Source organism: Patella vulgata, chromosome 3, assembly GCF_932274485.2.
Source record: "Patella vulgata chromosome 3, xgPatVulg1.2, whole genome shotgun sequence".
Classification (NCBI taxonomy): Eukaryota; Metazoa; Mollusca; class Gastropoda; family Patellidae; genus Patella; species Patella vulgata.
The window spans coordinates 5,014,092-5,033,642 of record NC_065881.2 but is presented as its reverse complement, the minus strand read 5'-3'; the positions used below and the strand labels follow the sequence as shown (position 1 = coordinate 5,033,642).

Sequence of the window (19,551 nt, the reverse complement as noted above, 5' to 3'; positions counted from 1 at the left end):
TTTTATTGCTGCTTTGGATATATTTTGGAACGATAATACTACACTTTATAATACTAGAAATTATTTGGTGTTTCTACGCTGTTGTGCAAAATCTTTACCTTGTAAATAATTTCACTCTGTACATATAACATGTAATTAATTGCCTGCGATTTCACCTCGGTGGAAGAGGGCGTTTTATTATCCCTTTCTGTTTCCTGGTAACGTAACCCACCATATGTATAGACTTTAATAGCCATATGCAAGATGGCAGCCATCTGAATAATTCAATGAATTAAACATATACATAACTTTGATCAATTTTATTGTTGTATTCGGTTTCCCGGTAACGTAATCAACTATGCTGATAAAATTTAATTATCATATGAAAGATGACAGCCATTCGAATAAATCAATGAATTTAGAGATATCTATAACTTTGATCAATTTTATTTTTCCATTCTGTTTCCTGGTGAGTTAATTCACGATGGTTATAAAATTTGATTTTCATATGCAAGATGGCAGCCATGCGAATAAATCAATAAATAAAACATATCTATAACTTTAATATATTCATTTTATTTCCGCAACTAGATGTAGCAAGTAACTTCACACAGAGAATTTACTTCTTCTACTTCGAGAATAGTCCTCTGCCCTAAATGGCGGCCATATTAAAAATCATTATACTGTATTGTAATGGGGTCCTACTCCTGTTCACGTCTTTTAAACACAAAAAGACTAATTAAACCTTTTCAATTTATTAAATGAAAGCGGGATATATACTTCTTAAAATCGTCAAAATATATTTAATGTTTTCGAATAAAATTGTAGATGTAGGAATTAAAATGTCGGTCAACTAGCTTAGTGACTATTCTCAAGCGAATTAACAGTAGACAGACAGCTTAAGTTTAGTATGGATCCAACCCACGCCTTTTATGTATTCAAAATGATATTTTGTTCCTACGCACGCGTAGCTTTGCAAATTAAAGGCCATTTCCAGCTCTGCTTTATAGTATTCCACGTTTGTTTCATGGAATTTATTTTAACCAATGAGAGTTCACAAATCATTCTCAGACTTAAAGATACATTTTAATAGGAGATCAGATAAAAAGTTGGCAGTTAAGAGTTAAAAACTCGTTAATGTAAATTTGTTGACAATTTCAGTCAAATTGATCCACTCTGAAGCGAGAAGTCTAGCCCCGATCATCATTACTATAGTCGGTACGATATAAAACATAGTCTTGATTATTCATTTCTTGATTAAATCATGAATGAAAGTTGAGCAGCAAATCGGGTCCTAATCCAGTAAATTTCACAGGTTAGCGATGACATCGAGAGTTGGTTATGGTCTGGATAAGTTAATTAATGTCTGATTAATAATTTAAATAGCATTTCAGGCCTTAAGAAAGACCTGCAATATGCAGATTTCGCTCTTGCATAATGTATGTTTAAGTTACGAATTTACTTAACTTTAAGTCACTTTTTACGAGAAACATCTTTGATCCAGAAACAAATAACTTTGCACACAGTTTCTTATTGATGTATTTGATACATTAAAACAACAAAAGTTTTAAAGGGGTATATTTTAATTAAAATAATGCGAACCATTTTATGTAAATTCTTCACTTAAGTCTGAGAATGCTTTGTGAACTAGGGTCTGGACCTAAAGGGTTAACTGTATGCCTATACCCTAATATGTATTAAGAAGGGACAATTTGCGCCAACAATTTGAATAATTTAAAATGAAATCGAGTTTAGCGGCCTGCTGTTCTGTTCCGACCGAGCTTATAAAGATTATAATGACGGGGACAAGCCATATAGTAAGTTTTTACTTGCACTCTTGTGTGTACACGGTCCCCTCTAATCTACACCACTGACAATGGGGAAGAGGACAGAAAATCCCAATCAAATGTCTTGGTCAATGCAGGGATCGAACACGGGACACACATGGTTTTATAGAAATCTCCTATAATGCTTCCGGTCTCTGGCCAATCCAATCTTCAATTTAACTAGGCTGCTACCAAGATGCCTTAGGCACAGAAAGTCCTGCATCTTACCAAGGGTAAGTAGAAGGCATTTTTGTTTTATAATACATCGTTGATAATTTGTTTTTGAACATTTCTAAAAATATAACCAATCAAAAAAGGTTACGCCATGATCAGATTTATTTCCCTGTTTTACTTCCTTCTATTTTAATGGCGGAAGTAGACGAACAGTAAATAATAACATCTGGTGATATGTGAAAATGTTTAAAAGAGGGAACCACGTCGCTGTTCTTTACACAGCTTTCAGTTTATCAGAGAAACTGTTAAAGCTTTCAACATGCGTTTGACGTTGGTCGTAATACTGATAGCGATTATGTGTATTGTGGTTGCTGATGCCCATCGTCGTAGACGGAGACGGGATCAGAGAGGACGAAAGGAACGAGGAGGGTGGGGAGGAGACGGACCGGGACAGGGTGGGTGGGGCGAACGCGGAAGGGGGCGAGGATGGAGCAAACGAGGAGGAAGAGGAAGCAATTGGCCATCCCGACGACATTGTCAGCCAGGTGAGAATATTATTGCTATTATTATTTTCATAACGGTGGTTATCACCTATTTCTATATTCTGAGGGCCCCGTTGAAAAGCCTTAATAATTTGAAGATTGCTTTCGGGACGTCACTGACGGAAGCGGGCCCAGTAATTGACAACTGGAAAGAGTAGATAATCAGCTCTTTCAAATTAAAAACCAAAGGCTGGTACTTTAGTTGGTTTGTGAGATTGAATCAGTCAGACAATTATGTACACGGGTTTATCCTCCCATTACTAATGGCGCCGTGGTATCTCAGTGGATAGGAGGGCTGGCCCGTTAGCCAGAAGGTTTAGAATCTCCTACTGAGAAAGTTTCTCAAGCGTGGTTTTCATGTGTACTTTGATCTAATATAATGCCACAAACGCTATTGTGCCGAGGCTTCATCTAATGGTTTGGGTGCAGCTATGTCTGATGTAGCGCCAGGCAGGGTAAGCTTACTCTTCCGGACATCTGTTACCACTGTTCATCGTGTATTTTGTACACGGCGAGGAGTCTGATTGCTGATTACACTATTTTGCCTGTATTGTTTTTAGGGCTTTGAATTTTGTCAAATGGTTTGGATTGTTCGTATTTGGTTTTGTTATTATTATTTGTTTTCTTGCAGTTGATGGTAATTGGGGAACTTGGTCTAATTATAACGAATGCTCTTTAACATGTGGTTTTGGCATACAGAAGCGATATAGAGTTTGCAATAACCCCGCCCCGGAGTATCATGGACGTCGCTGCATTGGTAGAAACCAAGAAGAACGGTACTGTAATCAATGTCCTTGTCCAGGTAGGGTATATAAAATATCGAATCAAATTGAGAGTGCGGACGGGTCAAATTCGCTGTCCCTATGGCTTGCCCGTTGCAAAGTAACTGTCATTTAAAGGGCGAGGAAAAAGTTGTTTCCATGGTAAAGTAACTGTGTCTGCAGTTGATGGTAATTGTGGAACACGATCTAACTATGATGAATGCTTTTTAACATGCGGTTTGGGCATACAGAAGCGATATTTACTTTGCAATAACCCCGCTCGGAGTACCATGCACGAGCTTGCAGTACTTTTGCAATTCTACATAATTTATCATTGATATATTTTGAACTTATACTCGTGCATCCAATACCCTTTGAACTCATACTCGTATATCCAATAACCTTTGAATTCATACTCGTGTATCCAATACCCTAATGTTTCCGATGACTTACCAAATACCCTTTGTTGGAAAACCACAATAACTTACAATATAGCCTGCTAGTGTCAATTTGTTGGAGAACCACTATGGCTTACAAACAGTACCCTGTTAGTGTCAATTTGTTTGAGACCCGATAAAGCTTGCCATATACCTGCTAGTGTCAGTTTGTTGGAGGACAACGATGACATACCAAATACAGTGCAAGTGTCAATTTGGTGGAGAACCACGATGGCTTACAAAATACCCTGCTAGTGGCAATGTGTTGGAGATCCAATTTGGCTTACCAAATACCCTGCTAGTGTCAGTTTGTTGGGGACCCACAGTGGCTTAGTGAGTAGGGAGTTGGCTCTCTATCCAATATGGCAACGGTTCAATCCCGGTATTGGTCTGGTCTCCACCATTGTCGATTAAACAGGACGGACAACCTGGCAAGGACAACTGAATAGTCGTGCGAATAGAATGCAAAACCGAGCTAGCATGACAGTTGGAGATCTAAATAATTGTAGGGTCTAGCATCACAGCTGTTCAGTCAAAATACTCCTTAAATTATTGCGTATGTCCGTCTTCTGATCTTATAATATTAAAATACCTTATCGAAACCTGTGGTTATGATTCAGACCCCTGTGATTATTATTTGTGAATATATTATATGTTACAGACCCCTGTGATGCCGTTAAATGTCTTAGTGGAGGTAAATGTATAAGAGGCATATGTGAATGCACATTTGGATATTCTGGACCAGATTGTGGCGGTAAACCTTTTCATTAATTACAGATATTAGTGTATTTATTAATAGTGACGTCATATTAGTATATACATATATATATATATTTATATCAAAAGTGACGTCATATTAGCATATCCATTTCTAGTATTTTGATTAAAAGTGACGTCATATATGTAATAATATCAAATGTTTCTATAAATTTTTAAGCAAATGTATCAGGTGGGCATCGTATACACCGGTATCTTGTTCAGATGTAAAGAGAGGATAACAAACCAACAAACTGCTTCACAAAATAGTCTGCTGTAGGAAGACCGCACTAAACACAATCAATTACACAAGATATAGTAACTGTTACTATTGTATATTTCTAGTTGATTCTTGTAACAACATATGTTTGAACAATGCAACATGTAACAATGGTATATGTGATTGCCCTCCAATGTTCAGTGGAGAAGATTGTGGAACTAAGCTAGAACCAGGTATGTTTTTAATAATAATACTAATTAAATATACAACTATGCCTCATAATGGATGATGAAGTTGAAAGACACGTAAGTGAAATAATAATACGTCAACTTTACCAGGAAACATCCCACAAAACAGTCAGCATATCCCACCTTGTGCACGCAAGATGGTTTGTAATTGACTTTTCGGACAGACGGGTAAAGTGAAAAAAAAATTTTTTATTTCATCTAGTTGGCTAAATAAGTGACCGAAATCTAATAAACTACTATTAAAGCTCCGCTCATTCGCCTCTCGCAGAAGACCGGCGCCGCTGTCTGTAAAGCAGAATTTTTTTTCGGGCATTTCGGGTTCTGCCCCCCTAACTGTCATCGAGCCCGTACGCCTATGGTAAGACCCCGTCCTCACATACTTCAAGTCACACCAAGTGTGGCCCATGAATATGACAGCTGTCAGACACCAACTTCATCTACAAGATGTTAGAACTGATGTGTGATTTGTCAAAATATCTTATTTGTTGACAGTAGTGCCCATGTTTAACGTAACTTTTGTTATTTATTTCAGTCGATCTTTGTGAGAATATCACATGTGTCAATAACGGTCAGTGTATATCAGGTATTTGTAAATGTATCCCTGGTTACGATGGAGATAATTGTACTGGTAAGTGGTTGTTATTTGAAATTATGTTCAATATCTGGTCATTGTACAATCGGTTACTGTTGTATATGGCCAGTTTAACGAATCTATGTAAAATAAAATCATGTTTATCTCGTATTGTGCTACTTCCAGTCAATGTATGTGAAATAACAGACTGTCCTGGTGAAACAACACCTTGTGTACCAATCCTTGCACCTGGTGGATACACATGTAGTTGTGTTAAAGCGATTCTGTCAATTCCGAGTTTCAGTGGCTGCACAGGTGAGTTAACAGTTAGAACTTAGATTACGCCTGCCGAATGCTGACAATGTCATTTGTCTATTTTTATTATGAAGTTGTTTAACAAGTTAAGTTAACCGCATGATAAAAGAGGGAGAGCCGGGTGTAGTTTATTGCTTTATAAACAACTGACACGGGAAAACGATCCACGATACCTGTGTCCACCCAACTAGATTGGGATTAAACATTAAAGTAACATAACAGTGTTGATATAAAGGTTCAGAGTTGAATGCACGAGTTGAAAATGTAAGACCAATTATGAAAGCGACACAAAACAATTCCAAGTTCTTGTTTCGTCTGTAGAAGTGCATCGATAACAGCTCTAGTTTAACATAAATATATTTTTATTTACTCTAGAAAGGTCAATCATTACACCTGGAAAGTCATATGGCAAAAATCTGAATGTAACAACCAATATACCTGGAGTTCCAGGTAAAAACATCACCATTTCATTCATTTCATTCATAGGTGCTCCTGATTACCTAGAGATTGGAGGCACACGGTACGTATACACCCCATCCCAACATTTACTCCTACAACATTTACTACTCGTTGTATAGATTTAACTAAAGACCCCAAACAAAAATCTGGTCTTCACAAGCGGATTTAAGGGGGGAGGGTCCCCCCTCACATGCTACCAAATAAACGTCCTAAGGTTCATAAAAAATAAAAAATGTCAACAAAAGCACTAACAATCATAATATGACATGAAATTTATATCAACATGATTAAAGCTGCGAACGGCCAGATAACGATTGACAAACACAACTATATAGGCAATACGATCTATATTTTACTGAGAGTCTTGTGTTATAGCGAGTATAGTGTGGTGGGATTGACAAACACAACTATATAGGCAATACGATCTATATTTTACTGAGAGTCTGTGTTATAGCGAGTATTGTGTGGTGGGATTGTGGATGTTGCCCTAGATTTGGAACCGCCCCCCCCCCCGCATTCACAGCTTCTAGATCCGATATGACATTTTTATACATAAAAAGACATGACATTAATTGGGGTTTAACGTCCTATGGTTGTCCCAATTCGTATAGGTTGAATTTCAAAGAATTCAAAATATCAAATTTGGACTAGGTGAGATAGAAAGGTACTAGCATGGCGGAATTTGTTTGAACATGGTCTTGTGGTAGATTCTAATACTGCCTTATTGTCGCTTTAAGACACCTGTATTTTAATACTTTTTGTTTGTGTAGATATACAGGCTTTACGGCTCCAGCAGACATCACGCTTTCACCTGGTGCTGGTACCCAAGTACGCCTTGTTACCAACAACTTCGCAGGTGCTGGAGGTTATATTTTTACCTATCAATATATAGGTGAGTACTAAATAAAATTAATTACAACATCAACATTTAGTTTATTTAATGTTTTTATATAAAATTAATCAAACGTAAATAGAACGATATTTGAGTACGCTAGAAGGTTAATGTTACTATAATGGTATCAATGACCTCACATTGGGCAGTGATAGATATCCCTTTGTATGAGTTGGAGATATTCCACATGCATAAACATGATATATAATTCTCTCTCGTGTGTATACATGTAAATATATTTTATTTTGGCATAAATTGTTAATATCAGTTGTTGGTGTTTATTTAACATGGAATCTTTTATATATTTTATATAGACGCTGTACCAGATTCAAATCCTTGTAAAAACGGAGGAACGCCCACTTCAGAACAAACCTGTAATTGTATGGCAGGTTTTAAGGGAACTAATTGTGAATGTGAGTAAAAACAATTTATATTTCCAATGACTTAAATAATTCACAAGTGACTTTTTCTGTAAATATGCTGTTAAAGTTCAAAGCTCACATAGAATTTATAGAGTTAATTCCCCTGTCATCGAGATTAAACAGAGAGAGAGAAATGGGGTTTAACGTCCACTCGACACAGACTAGTTCATTTTGGGAGTAACATATGGGTTAATTTTATTTCAATTATTCGCTTGCGCGTTTGGATCTTTTTTAGCAGTGGGAGGAAACCGGAGGACCCGGAGAAAACCCACGAGGTTGGACAGGCAACCCTACTCCTTGTCACATACAAGCGGGGATTCGAACCAATGACAGGCCTCATGATACAGCGCGCACGTGCTAACCATTCGGCCATCCACCCCCCCCCCCCCCCCATCCCCCGAGATTAAACAATGCTAGTCGAATGTTTATTATCAACATAGGATGGGTCAATTGCTATAAAATGAATTCCGTTGGATTGATCCTAGATCCATCTCTGTGATGTTTATGACGCAATACTCACCCCACCCGCATCTTCCTGTGATTTTCCGTCATATATAATTATATATGTAATTGTATTACAACAGGTAAACAGGTAAATGCTAGGTATTAACATAATGTATTGGTGTCATCATTTAATAGAATGATTTATTAATGTTAAAGTTCCACCAATATTAACATCAGGCGGTAAATACCGTGAGAAAGAGAACATATTTTTCACACTACCTGGTTTTCCAGAGAAAGATCTTGTCCTTACATTTGATGAAGATTTTAGTATTGAAACTACGAATGGTAATTGTAATGATACTCTAAGAAACGATTGTATGGAAGATTATGTGGAGATAGAAGGAACAAGGTAGGAGATTTACTTCATATCTAACCCACTTTCCTTCATCCGCCAACATAGTCGAGACACCATCTAATTACATATCTATATATTCTCTGATCACAATAGTGGGTTTTATTACAGATATTGTGGAGACGTGGCCCCGGAACCTATTACCATACCTACAGGTAAAGGAACAATAGTACGTTTTTTGAGTGACATGGACGCTGAAACATGCCCGATAGGTTTTAGACTCACCTATGTCTATAAAGGTAAGTCAGTCAGGCCGTGTGGGATCACGTAAATAACAGCTTTGTTTTCATTGATATAACATACTTTGTTGTGTTGTTGACGAAACATTTAAAGGACAATATTTGTGCCAGTCATTATCACATATGTGATAGAGCTGGTTAAACACATTCCAAATATAATTTTAACACAGAGTTCGTCTCTCTATATAACTGACTGATGTGACGAGTGATAACGGATATACGGGCGAATTTCTGCTCACTAATAATTCCCTCGAAGACCAAACGTTGTTATGTGAGACTGTGAGAGGATATTTAACAGACAAAAACGAACCAGCTTTCTTTTATTTTTCAGACCCGTAGTCGTTTTAAGAAAAAAAAATGCTGCTAAACGTAAAACCAGGAATTATTGTTTGTAAATTTAATGGTATTATTTGATGGAAGGATATGTCAGCAGAAAAGTTGTGTTAACCAAGCAGAAATAATTCCTAGTTTTACAGAAATCTAAAAATTGGTATATGATATTAATACAACAAACCAATACAAATTGTGTATACCACTTTGTCTTCAATGGAGTCGTGATTCTTTGTACGAAATTGGGCTAGATTGTCACGCATGTAGATAAGATCATCGGGTTTTGCCACCGATGCAATTGTCCTGGTTTCAGTGACATGTTTAGTCATGTCTACTTCCCGTTTTGTCTTCAGTCTACTGCCACTGTTAAAACACGTCAATGACCGTGGCAAATTGTCGATCAAAAACAAGATATTAGTTCCAAGATGATGTGTTGAGTCTCTTTTGATGCAAGACCAATTCAAGGTTAGTCAAGTACACGCTATATGTAATGCAGTGGACGAGATTTTCTTACACGTTTAAAAAGTTTAATTGATTGACCATCAGAATTAACGTAACGTAATGTTTCAAACCATCGATTCAAACACACCAGTCTGGTCTAATTAATGCTTCCACTTTCAAACGAATTCTTGTTGTTTAGCTGAAAGTGCCCTAATCCTATAGAGTGACTATAGACAGACATCTTGTGGAATCAGCGGCGTATACACTCATGCCCATCACCGACGCGCATGAGTGCAACTTGATGTAGCTGAAATGAAATGAAATGGGGTTTAACGTCCTACTGTTCTACTCCTATACTGGCCTAATGAAGACGGGCATACGTCATACAGTGTGCTATGAGTGCTATGTGCTATCGAATTCCAACTGCCAAGGGATCTTTTACGTGCATTCCAATGTATACACGGGACCTCGGTTTTTCGTCTCATCCGAAGGACTAGACAGCTGTCCTTGTCAGGCCCTCCGTCCTGCATCACTGACAAGGGGGAACCACGCCGGAAAATCTGGATGAACTTTCGCGGCCAATGCAGGGATCGAACACCCGACCTCCAGACTAGCGAGCCAGCGTCTTACCCACTTAGCCACGCGATCCCCACTTGATGTAGCATTTTTTCATGTGTGGACAGTTACGAGGCTTAAATAGTGAAGTGGCTAGGGAATAGATTCGTCTTTTTTCCCATCATAATGCCTCGCTCGCCTTGACAATTTTCGAGTCGCATGTTCAACTGGCTTTTTTGCTCGATTTTAAGGCTCTTTTTCAACGATTTCCGAACGTTTACTTAGACGAAAATATCAGCCAAATAGCTCTTGGAATGGCTGCAGATAATTTTCTTGCCCCCCCCCCCCGAAAAAAAAAATCCCGTCTCAGCGGCGTGCCCCGTCTCCGCGGTCAGTGCCCTCATTTTGCCCCCCCCCCTTTCAAAATTCCTAGATCCGCCCCTGTCTATAAATCATAATTAGACTGGGTTTGGGTTGGCCGAATGTTTCTTAGCGGATTATAGTTCAAATTGGGTTGATTTCACATTTCACAAATTTTGTACCCAACAATTAGGCCGTTTTGAAGGAAGAAAATATATGCTGTTGTGCTGATATGAATTGACGGACCTGGTTTCGTCAACTAGGTAGTTTGCCCGCTGTCATCTCCTTTAATAAACCTGTCTAATTCCAGAAGAGAGAGAGAAATGGGGTTTAACGTTCACTCGACACAAACTAGGTCATTTCGGGACTAACACATGGTTTAATTTTATTTCAATAATTCGCTTGCGCGTAGGGGTCTTTAGCAGTGGGAGGAAACCGGAGGACCCGGAGAAAACCCACGAGGATGGACAGGCGACCCTACTCCTTGCCACGTACAACCGGGGATTCGAAAACACGCCAGTTGACTCAATGACAGACTTTATGGTACAGCGCGCACGTGCTAACCATTCAGCCACCCAACCCCCCTAATTCCAGAAGAGGAAGCCGATAATGTTTATTAGAGTGTCACATGATGGATTGAAAAAATAAAGCCATTTAAAAGGTCATGCCCCATTAGTCATACTCCCAGTAGCTGGTTAAAGGGATTAACCTCATAGGCGTACAGGCTCGGTGGCAGTTAGGGGGCAGAACCCGAAATGCCCGTAAACATTTCGAGTTAGAGAGGGCGGCACCGGTCTTCTGTGAGGGACCCCCAAGACAATTTTGGAAAATTGGACGGCTGCAGGCGAGTTTTCCTGCCCGTGAAAACAGCAACTTCAAAGTGGTCTAATATAGCCTAATGTAGCACCATAGGCCTTCTGTCTGACGTGGAGAGCGGACACGCACTAAAACCGGTCGCCACATTCTACGTACGACCCATGCATTTTTTCTTACTGCATATTTCTGTAGCCTTGTGATCGTCTAGAATTTGTCTCTAGCTGTCTTTACTTCTGCCTCACGTTGTGTATTTACTTATTATTGTTTTCTTAAGACGTTTGCCTTACCATGAATAACAATGCAACAGTTCGCTTCTACATTTTATACAGCATAGCCGAATACATATATGGATACAAGCATAATATATAACAATACTAGCTAAAACCATTTCTCCACCCTAGCCAGCCTCGCGGCTGTCTAAGAATTCAATTCCTTGCCGATAAATTTAAAAACAATGTCGCAACGACGATAGTGCTACAATTCTTCCCCCTTTAAGAATATATATAAAATATAGATATTCTAACTAATTATTCACGCATCAGGCAACTATAAATGGTTACTATACTAAAAAAAGGCTATGAAATAAAAACACAAATAATCAAAAATCAAAAGTCAAAAGTTGCATGCAAAAGCTCTTCAAAAAGTTCAAATGTACTTCAAAATCCTACGAAAATTCACTAAGCCTAAACACAGAAAACACATATTGACTTTGTTAAATCTTCAAGTGTCCTAATTTCAAAACACTATAACACATCACGTAATATTTATAAAGTTCAGGTTTCACTTTAAATTCTGTCTCAGGATATCTCAATTGGGTAAACTGGTAAACCATTTGCTCTTCTTAGATTTCTATTGGTCTGTTTCAGCTACCATAGTGTCAAGTTGAAACTTTTCTTTTTTTCTTCTAAGTATCATTGGTTTGTACAATTTTATCCGTCAATCAAACATGTCATTGTCATCAGACCAAGAACTAACTATTCCTAAATCTCTAAAACTTTATTTTGATATTAGTCTAACATTATTATTTCGAAAACTTACAAGTAACTCACTCTTAATTAAAATTAAACTAATTTTGACCTCTTGACCTGAACTGAGTAATGGACAATTTTAGAATTACGTTTTTGTTTTATAATTTCCGTTTGTGTTTTAGAATTACGCCAAAACAATTTCAGTATTATTTTATATTTCTCAGTCAGTAATGTGACCTTTTTGACCTACCCATTTACAATTCTAATTTCTGTTTTGACTACTATTTCCCTTTTTTAAATGTCAACCAAACAAATATAATGTTATCGTACACCACTGAATGTCTAAAACAAGCAGGGCCTTTACCTATTCCAACACTAGTGTGACATTATCGAGAATGTCAATCAAATATGGCCAGTATATGAATGACAGTCCATTTTATCCTACAGTATGACGCGAAACACAATTTTATTTAATTTATCTAGAACAATATCCCAAGTGAATGAGTGCACTTTCATCCATAGGAACATTAGTCTATAGTTATATAAACATGACAATCAGAATATACCTAGGTTTTAATTACACATATAATTTCAATCACTAATCACTGAAGTCACGTGACTTTTACACACGTCAAATTTAACACAGTGTTAGAACCTATTGTTTATAATAATCCGACCTAATGTCAAATTACACATTCTAATCATCTCGCATGAACAATTTAAAGCAAAATTTAATTAATGACAAAATAGCATTTAGCAAATATATATTTAACGTTTATATTACGTATCTAAAGCAAAATTTAAAGTGCACATAAGATGGGCTTGAGAACTGTTGGATATGTGTAGCCAATGGTTACTATATCAACTTTACGGCAAGTTCACACCAATCTGATTGAAATTGATTCAGTTATCTTCACTCAAAGTCGTAAAAATGGACCTCCCGTAAAAACGACTTAGCCAATTATCGAAAACACTCTTAATCCCCTTAGACGCCGGTGACGTCACAGTGACCGAATGCATATTCGGAATGTTTATTCTTTAATTAACTTTATACAGCCGGCGTGTGAACTCATTAACGCCTGACCGATTCCTTAATCTCCCTAAATAAATAAAACAATTGACTACGGAATAATTTGTTTTGTAATTCATTTTAATTTAAGATCCAGTTTCGAATTTGTTTCATACTGTACGGTCGCTCTCGTTTCTAACGACAGCAATTTTAATACCCTCTTACATCGTGTGCAGTCCAATCGATTCGAGATACATTTCGTCAAAAGAGTATTGTGGTTCTAATTTCCCCGAGTAAAAGAGTACAGGGGTAAAAAAGTGTGGTCATGCAAAATGTATCATAAAAGTCAAACATGATTGAAAAGCGATTTGTAAATGACGATCCGTTATCATCGTACGGCGGATTTGACTTCATTACTCTGAAATATACCGTAAAAATGAAATACGAAGAAAATATCTCAATATACTTTAGAATTAACAGGACAAATAAATTTTGTTGGTAACCATCTAACTGGAATAACAGATTGAGAAGGGCCATCTAACTATCTTTGTGTATTGATAATAATATGACAAGTAGTGTCGTTAATATCTGTCATTAATTAATCAATCCGACTAAAGTTATACAGGCTTGGGGGGTCATAAATTAATTTACATCTCGGTGTTAGCAGTGATTGTTAGTGGGATTAAGAATGATGATTAGGTAATTATTTTTTTTTTACGACGGCCAGATCAAAGACATCAATCTAGATGTAACGTGTGCGTAGTACCCACGAACTAATGGTAGAATCGTACACACACACATATTAAGTGTATAAAATAATTAAGTTTTACTCATCAATTGTTTATAATTATTATTTTACTCAATACTTATTGCTCGCCGGTGTTTTTGTAATCAAGTAGCCTCGTATTATTTGTTGACTGGCGTTTAAACAACATTTAATTGACTTGATATGAAATCTTCTTTATAATAAAAGTATTTTACAATTGTATTGGCAGTTTAATAAGTCACCAAACGGCATCAGCGTTGATTGGCTGAGAAATGAGGGCAATCTATGCATGGTCATCGGAAATTTCCATATTCGCTGTGAATTTCAAATGGAGAGAGAGAGAAATGCGGTTTAACGTTCACTCGACACAAACTAGGTCATTTCGGGACTAACATATGGTTCAATTTTATTTTCATAATTCGCTTGCGCGTAGGGGTTTTTAGCAGTGGGAGGAAACCGGAGGACCCGGAGAAAACCCATGACACTAAATATCAAATGGAGTTACGATAATATAGCTAATAATGAATATATCGACAATTGACTGGCACCATTTGTATTTCTGTACTTATAGAAAACAGTTTGGGATATCAAGTATTACGGGGTTATCCAAATTACCGGTAAATGCGCGAATTGCTTAGGTCTTCTTCAGTTGTCACGGGGCCTATTTAAACAATGGCACCTTAAATGGATCAACGGCATGATACGGCATTTTAAATTCACCTTAAAATATTCCGATCACAAATGTCTAATCTATAACAACGCAAGACGATAATTCGGTGATTATGATTACCCAGTAATATGTTAATTGGACCGACACACTTGTCAACTGGTGGTGTGTATTGTATAGATAATGTATATAGTACGTGTAGTGCCTGTGACGTCACCAGCCAATCAACCGGATTAAGGTTGTAACTGAAAATTTGGAAACCGTTTTTCGCTTTCGGATACTTAAACCTCAATAGCTAATTAATTTTAATCAGATTGGTTTGATCAACTTGCCGTAAAATGGATATAGTAACCATTGGCTATAAGTACATTCAATTAAGATTTTTAATCTTATGTGGTCTTTAAGATTCTATCTGTATAAAACCTGTACATATCCCAATATGCTTTATACTGCTAAAATAAAACACAGAGATAATCATCCTGGAAACATGTGTGAAGTGAAAAGTACATGTGTTCCATAAAATTGTGTCTAGTTAGCCTGTCAGTAATATTTTTTTTTTCTGCCACTTATCACAGTGAATCGCATATAGGTACCCAAAACATAACCGCCTAAACCAAATATTTATCGCCCGCTCAGCCAGCAACGTAACCATAATGCTTTTGCACGCGGTGTTTTGGTAGACAGCATGGCCACATGGTGTTTGTTTATATTTTTTAGGGGTTTTAAAAAATGCGTTAGGGTTAGGCTTAGGCAACGCCCCCACAAAAATCACAGTTGCGCGACTCGAGCATGGTCGGACCGAGGACTCCAACGGCCGGTGATCTAGTGACGGGGCCCCTCCGATGCTCCGAGGGCCCTCCATCGGAAGTCCCTAGGGCCACATTCACCAACGTTGAAGCAATATTGAGAATATATCTGTGTATGATGATATCTAATTGTTCTGGGGAGAGATCTTTCTCCAAATTCAAAATTATCTCCGGTATACGATGGGTCAGGATAGGCTAGTGTATTTGGTTCGGCTGGCCTCTGAAAGCGGTATCCTGCGCACCATCAATACCGAAGAAACCATTGCAAAATTCGCCAGGGGCAAAAAAAGAAGAGTGTTCATCCATTGATCATTATCATTCAGCTCTAACTCCGCGTAACTTGACCCCGTATAACGCGAATTATCGCTAACTCGAACAAAATTCGTTGAACGAATATTTTCTTTCGTTTTCCTTTTATAAAACATCGAATAACTCGGAAACTGTAACTCGAATTATCGCATAGTGTAACAGAGTGATTTATACCTGAAGTTGACGTTTATATTATGTTCGTTATTTATTTTTAATAAGTAACCTGGTGTGACAATCTGATCTATAACTGAAGTTGACGTTTAAACTCTCGACAACTTCTGTGAAGACACGTTCTTAATAAACATCTAGTTTATTCAAGATGTTCTTTAACAACCTACACATGATTCGCGTGTAACATTAGACTGAACTTCAAAGAGAATGTATTAGTGGTCAGTTCATTATACCCTGACCTGACAATGACTTTTTAAAAAATATGCAGTTTAATTACAAACACCATAATTGATAATAAACAATACCATAGATGATTAACACTCCTGTCCACCTCAGCTAATTGTTAGAGGCTTTATAAGCAGACGTTTACTGACAGCTAGTCAGACTTGGAATAGAGCTCCTCTCGATATATGTCTATTTTATGTTCTCAATAAAGGTCTTATAATTATGCTGATATTCTGTTATCTGTAAGATATAGTGTTACAATAGCTCGAACCAAATTTCCGGTACAATCCTTATCGAAATCTTATATTTACATCGCCTAACTCGAACTGTAAATAATGGATCTTGCAGGAAAGTGTGCCTTAGCAACTTTCCCGGAAACTTGAAGATTTGAAAAATAAACGCTTTTTGTGGCTTTATCTAAGGGTGTAACACATGGTCTTTTATTGTCGTGAGATCTTCTATCGGACCGAACATCGTCTAACTCGAATTATCGTATAACTCGAACAAATTACCCGTCCCCATCATTTCGAGTATCGCGAATTTTGCCTCAGATTGACGTACGATTGTATATAAGCTGTTGTTGTTGTGTTGTTGTTGTTGTTGTTGTTGTTGATATTTGTTGTGGGTATAAGCTGAATTTGATGAGATGCACATCATGATCACACGAAATATTCAGATTTCTTGATTAAATATCGTATTACCATTTGGTACTTACAGTGTTAGACGTTCGTCAAAAATCGAGTCCGGCTTGGTCGTAACGTTACGGCCTCCATTCATCAAATCATCGTGGGGGATATAATACGATTCCGAATCAAGTGACCCCGTTATTTATCACTGAGCGACTTCACAATTAGGTTGGATGTAGCTCTGCTCACTTACAGTGGCGGATTTAACGGGCTCAATGGGCTCCAGCCCCCTCCTCTAGAAATGCCATCATTTCATAGCACTCGCATGGATTGGTCCACTGAAATAACGCCAGAATGCGCTAATTTTGTGGCAGAATTTTGCGGAATCCCGTAACATGACGTGCGCGTCTGCCTCTCTGAGACCGGCGACAGAACGATTAGGCCCTACTTCGCCCTCGCGGGCGAACGGGGTGGTTTGTGTCCGACCTGTGTGTTTCGGCAGGTGTCTTTCGAAGGCAGGTAAATCTGCTTGCTGACGACTAGGGTTTGTGCGAGTCGGGGTGTCGTACTCGAAGACCAAAAGTTGTTGTGTGAGACTGTGAGAGGATATATGACAATTCATAAAAAGAATTGGCTGCAACTAGATAAGTGAATACGAAAGAAAAACGGAAAGAATCCGTGCATTACCATGTTTTTATAAGGTATAGAATGAATATAAACAATGGAATGTACGGACAATTTCTATTTGTCTCATGTTCTCTTATCTAATGACATTCAATTACTTTATTGAATTGTCAGGCCCCGAGTTCACAAAGCATTCTCAGACTTAAGTTAAGAATTTACTCAAAATTGTTCGCTTATTTGAACTAAAAGATAGCCCTTTATAAAACTTTTGTTGTTTTTAAGTATCAAATACATCAATAAGAAAGTATGTGAAAAGTTTTGTGTTTCTGGATCTAAGATATTTCTCATAAACAGTGATTGAAAGTTGAGTAAATTCTTAACTTAAGTCTGAGAATGCTTTGTGAACTCGGGGCCTGGTATCCTCTTACAGTCCCATATAGCAACTTTTGGTCTTGGAAGGAATTATTAGTAAGCAGAAATTCGGCCGTGTATCTGTTATCACTCGTCACATCAGTCAGTTATATAGAGGTATGACTCGTGTTTTCCTTTGGCGTTCGTCACTTCCGATTCAGGAAACCTGTATTACTCAGCTATCGTAGCAATGATCTCTGTGTTAAAATTATATTTGGAATGTGTTTAACCAGCTCTATCACATATGTGATAATGACTGGCACCAATATTGTCCTTTAATATACTCTACGTTTGGTTGGGTTGCCGAGCGGTTGCAACGATATTACTCGCAGAGCCGGAATAGGATAATGTTGGCCTCTTGGCTACAGTTTTGTTTTTAAACAATATTTTTATTAAGGATAGCTGAATGTATTAGGAAACAGGCTTAGCCTATGTAAAGTCCTTCTTCCTATAATTAGTGCGAGGGCCCACAAATGGACAATACAATATTAGGATTCAAACTGTTTGACCCACACAACGACCCTTGTATACAGTACAAATGCGTTTTGGTGTAATATGTTCACTATAAATATATAAATGTATATTAATTGAACATTTATTCAAACAGATATTTTAACTGATTAATGTGATTCGGCCTTCACAAATAAAACAACTTTTCAGATAGATCAATGGAATTATTCAGGTGGCGAAAACTCCCAGGCTGCAGCACTTAAATTCCAGGCCTTAATCCTATCCTGTTTTACACTCGATCCCTAACGACGGTGATGGCTAAACGTTTTAGCTTAGCATGTCGGAATTTATACATGTTTTGGGAAAATAATTATAGATAATTACCTCTTTCAAATTATCTGTATGAAGCCGCGGAGACTCAGTGGGTAAGGGTCTGGCCAGTTAGCCATTTGCTACCGAGAAAGCTTCTCTTGGTTTACCAGAGTGGTAATCCATGTGTACCTTTATTCTCTTTGATCTTAAATTATACTACAAACAGATTAAAAGCATTTTCTGTTCTTGCAGTTGATGGTAATTGGGGAACGTGGTCTAACTATGGTGAATGTTCTTCATCTTGCGATGCTGGCACACAAAAACGATATCGATTTTGCAATAACCCAGCCCCGGAGTATCATGGACGCCGCTGCATTGGCAGATACCAAGAAAAACGGTACTGTAATCGATGTCCTTGTCCAGGTAGGGTATATTTATAAGATATAAACCATTTAATCAAATTAAAAGTGAGGACGTGTCAAAGTCACTGTTAACTTCCCGTGGCAAAGTAACTGTCGTTCCTATGGCTTACCCGTGTTTCCATGGCGTGGTAACTGTGGTTTCCATGGCGAAGTAACTGTGGTTTCCGTGGAGAGGTAACCATCTTTCCCAGTCACATTAAGTATACACAGAAACATCCGTGTTTGTGATGATAGGCAACAGACATTAAATACATACGACTATTCCTTAATCATACGTGTACAGTGGGTCTATATTGTAAAATACTGGCCTTTTTAAAAGAGACAGTTTTTATAGACAATTTCAATTGTAAATATATGCATCAAGTTGTTTTTTATTTTTAAATATTTGTGTACATGAAGTTATGATTTTATTTTAATTATTTAATATACTGTTATATTTGTATTGAACAGTAGGACGTTAAACCCAATTTCATTTCATTTCGATATTTGTATTTATTTGTGTACATGAATACGTTCTGTGATATTATATACTTTTCACCATATGTTTGGCGCAATATAGCCCGGTTGGAGCTGTTGTGCCTGTAAT

The 19,551-nt window shown here is 37.5% G+C and overlaps 1 protein-coding gene across 2 annotated transcripts; it reads left to right on the top strand.

The window, feature by feature from the left end:
- Positions 1-2,247: 2,247 nt before the first annotated feature.
- LOC126814821 (fibropellin-1) lies at positions 2,248-9,239 on the top strand. 2 transcript variants are annotated; one of them, XM_050540204.2, is made up of 12 exons: positions 2,248-2,524; positions 3,153-3,323; positions 4,381-4,473; positions 4,821-4,928; positions 5,476-5,571; positions 5,701-5,829; positions 6,316-6,349; positions 7,059-7,180; positions 7,495-7,593; positions 8,263-8,455; positions 8,570-8,697; positions 9,029-9,239. In XM_050540204.2, exons 1-12 carry the CDS (start codon positions 2,299-2,301, stop codon positions 9,034-9,036), a joined length of 1,407 nt encoding a protein of 468 aa, XP_050396161.1. In that variant the 5' UTR covers positions 2,248-2,298; the 3' UTR covers positions 9,037-9,239. The 2 variants fall into 2 exon arrangements, with proteins under 2 accessions (XP_050396161.1, XP_050396160.1); XM_050540203.2 differs by having other exon boundaries at positions 6,205-6,349.
- The last annotated feature ends 10,312 nt before the right edge of the window (positions 9,240-19,551 follow it).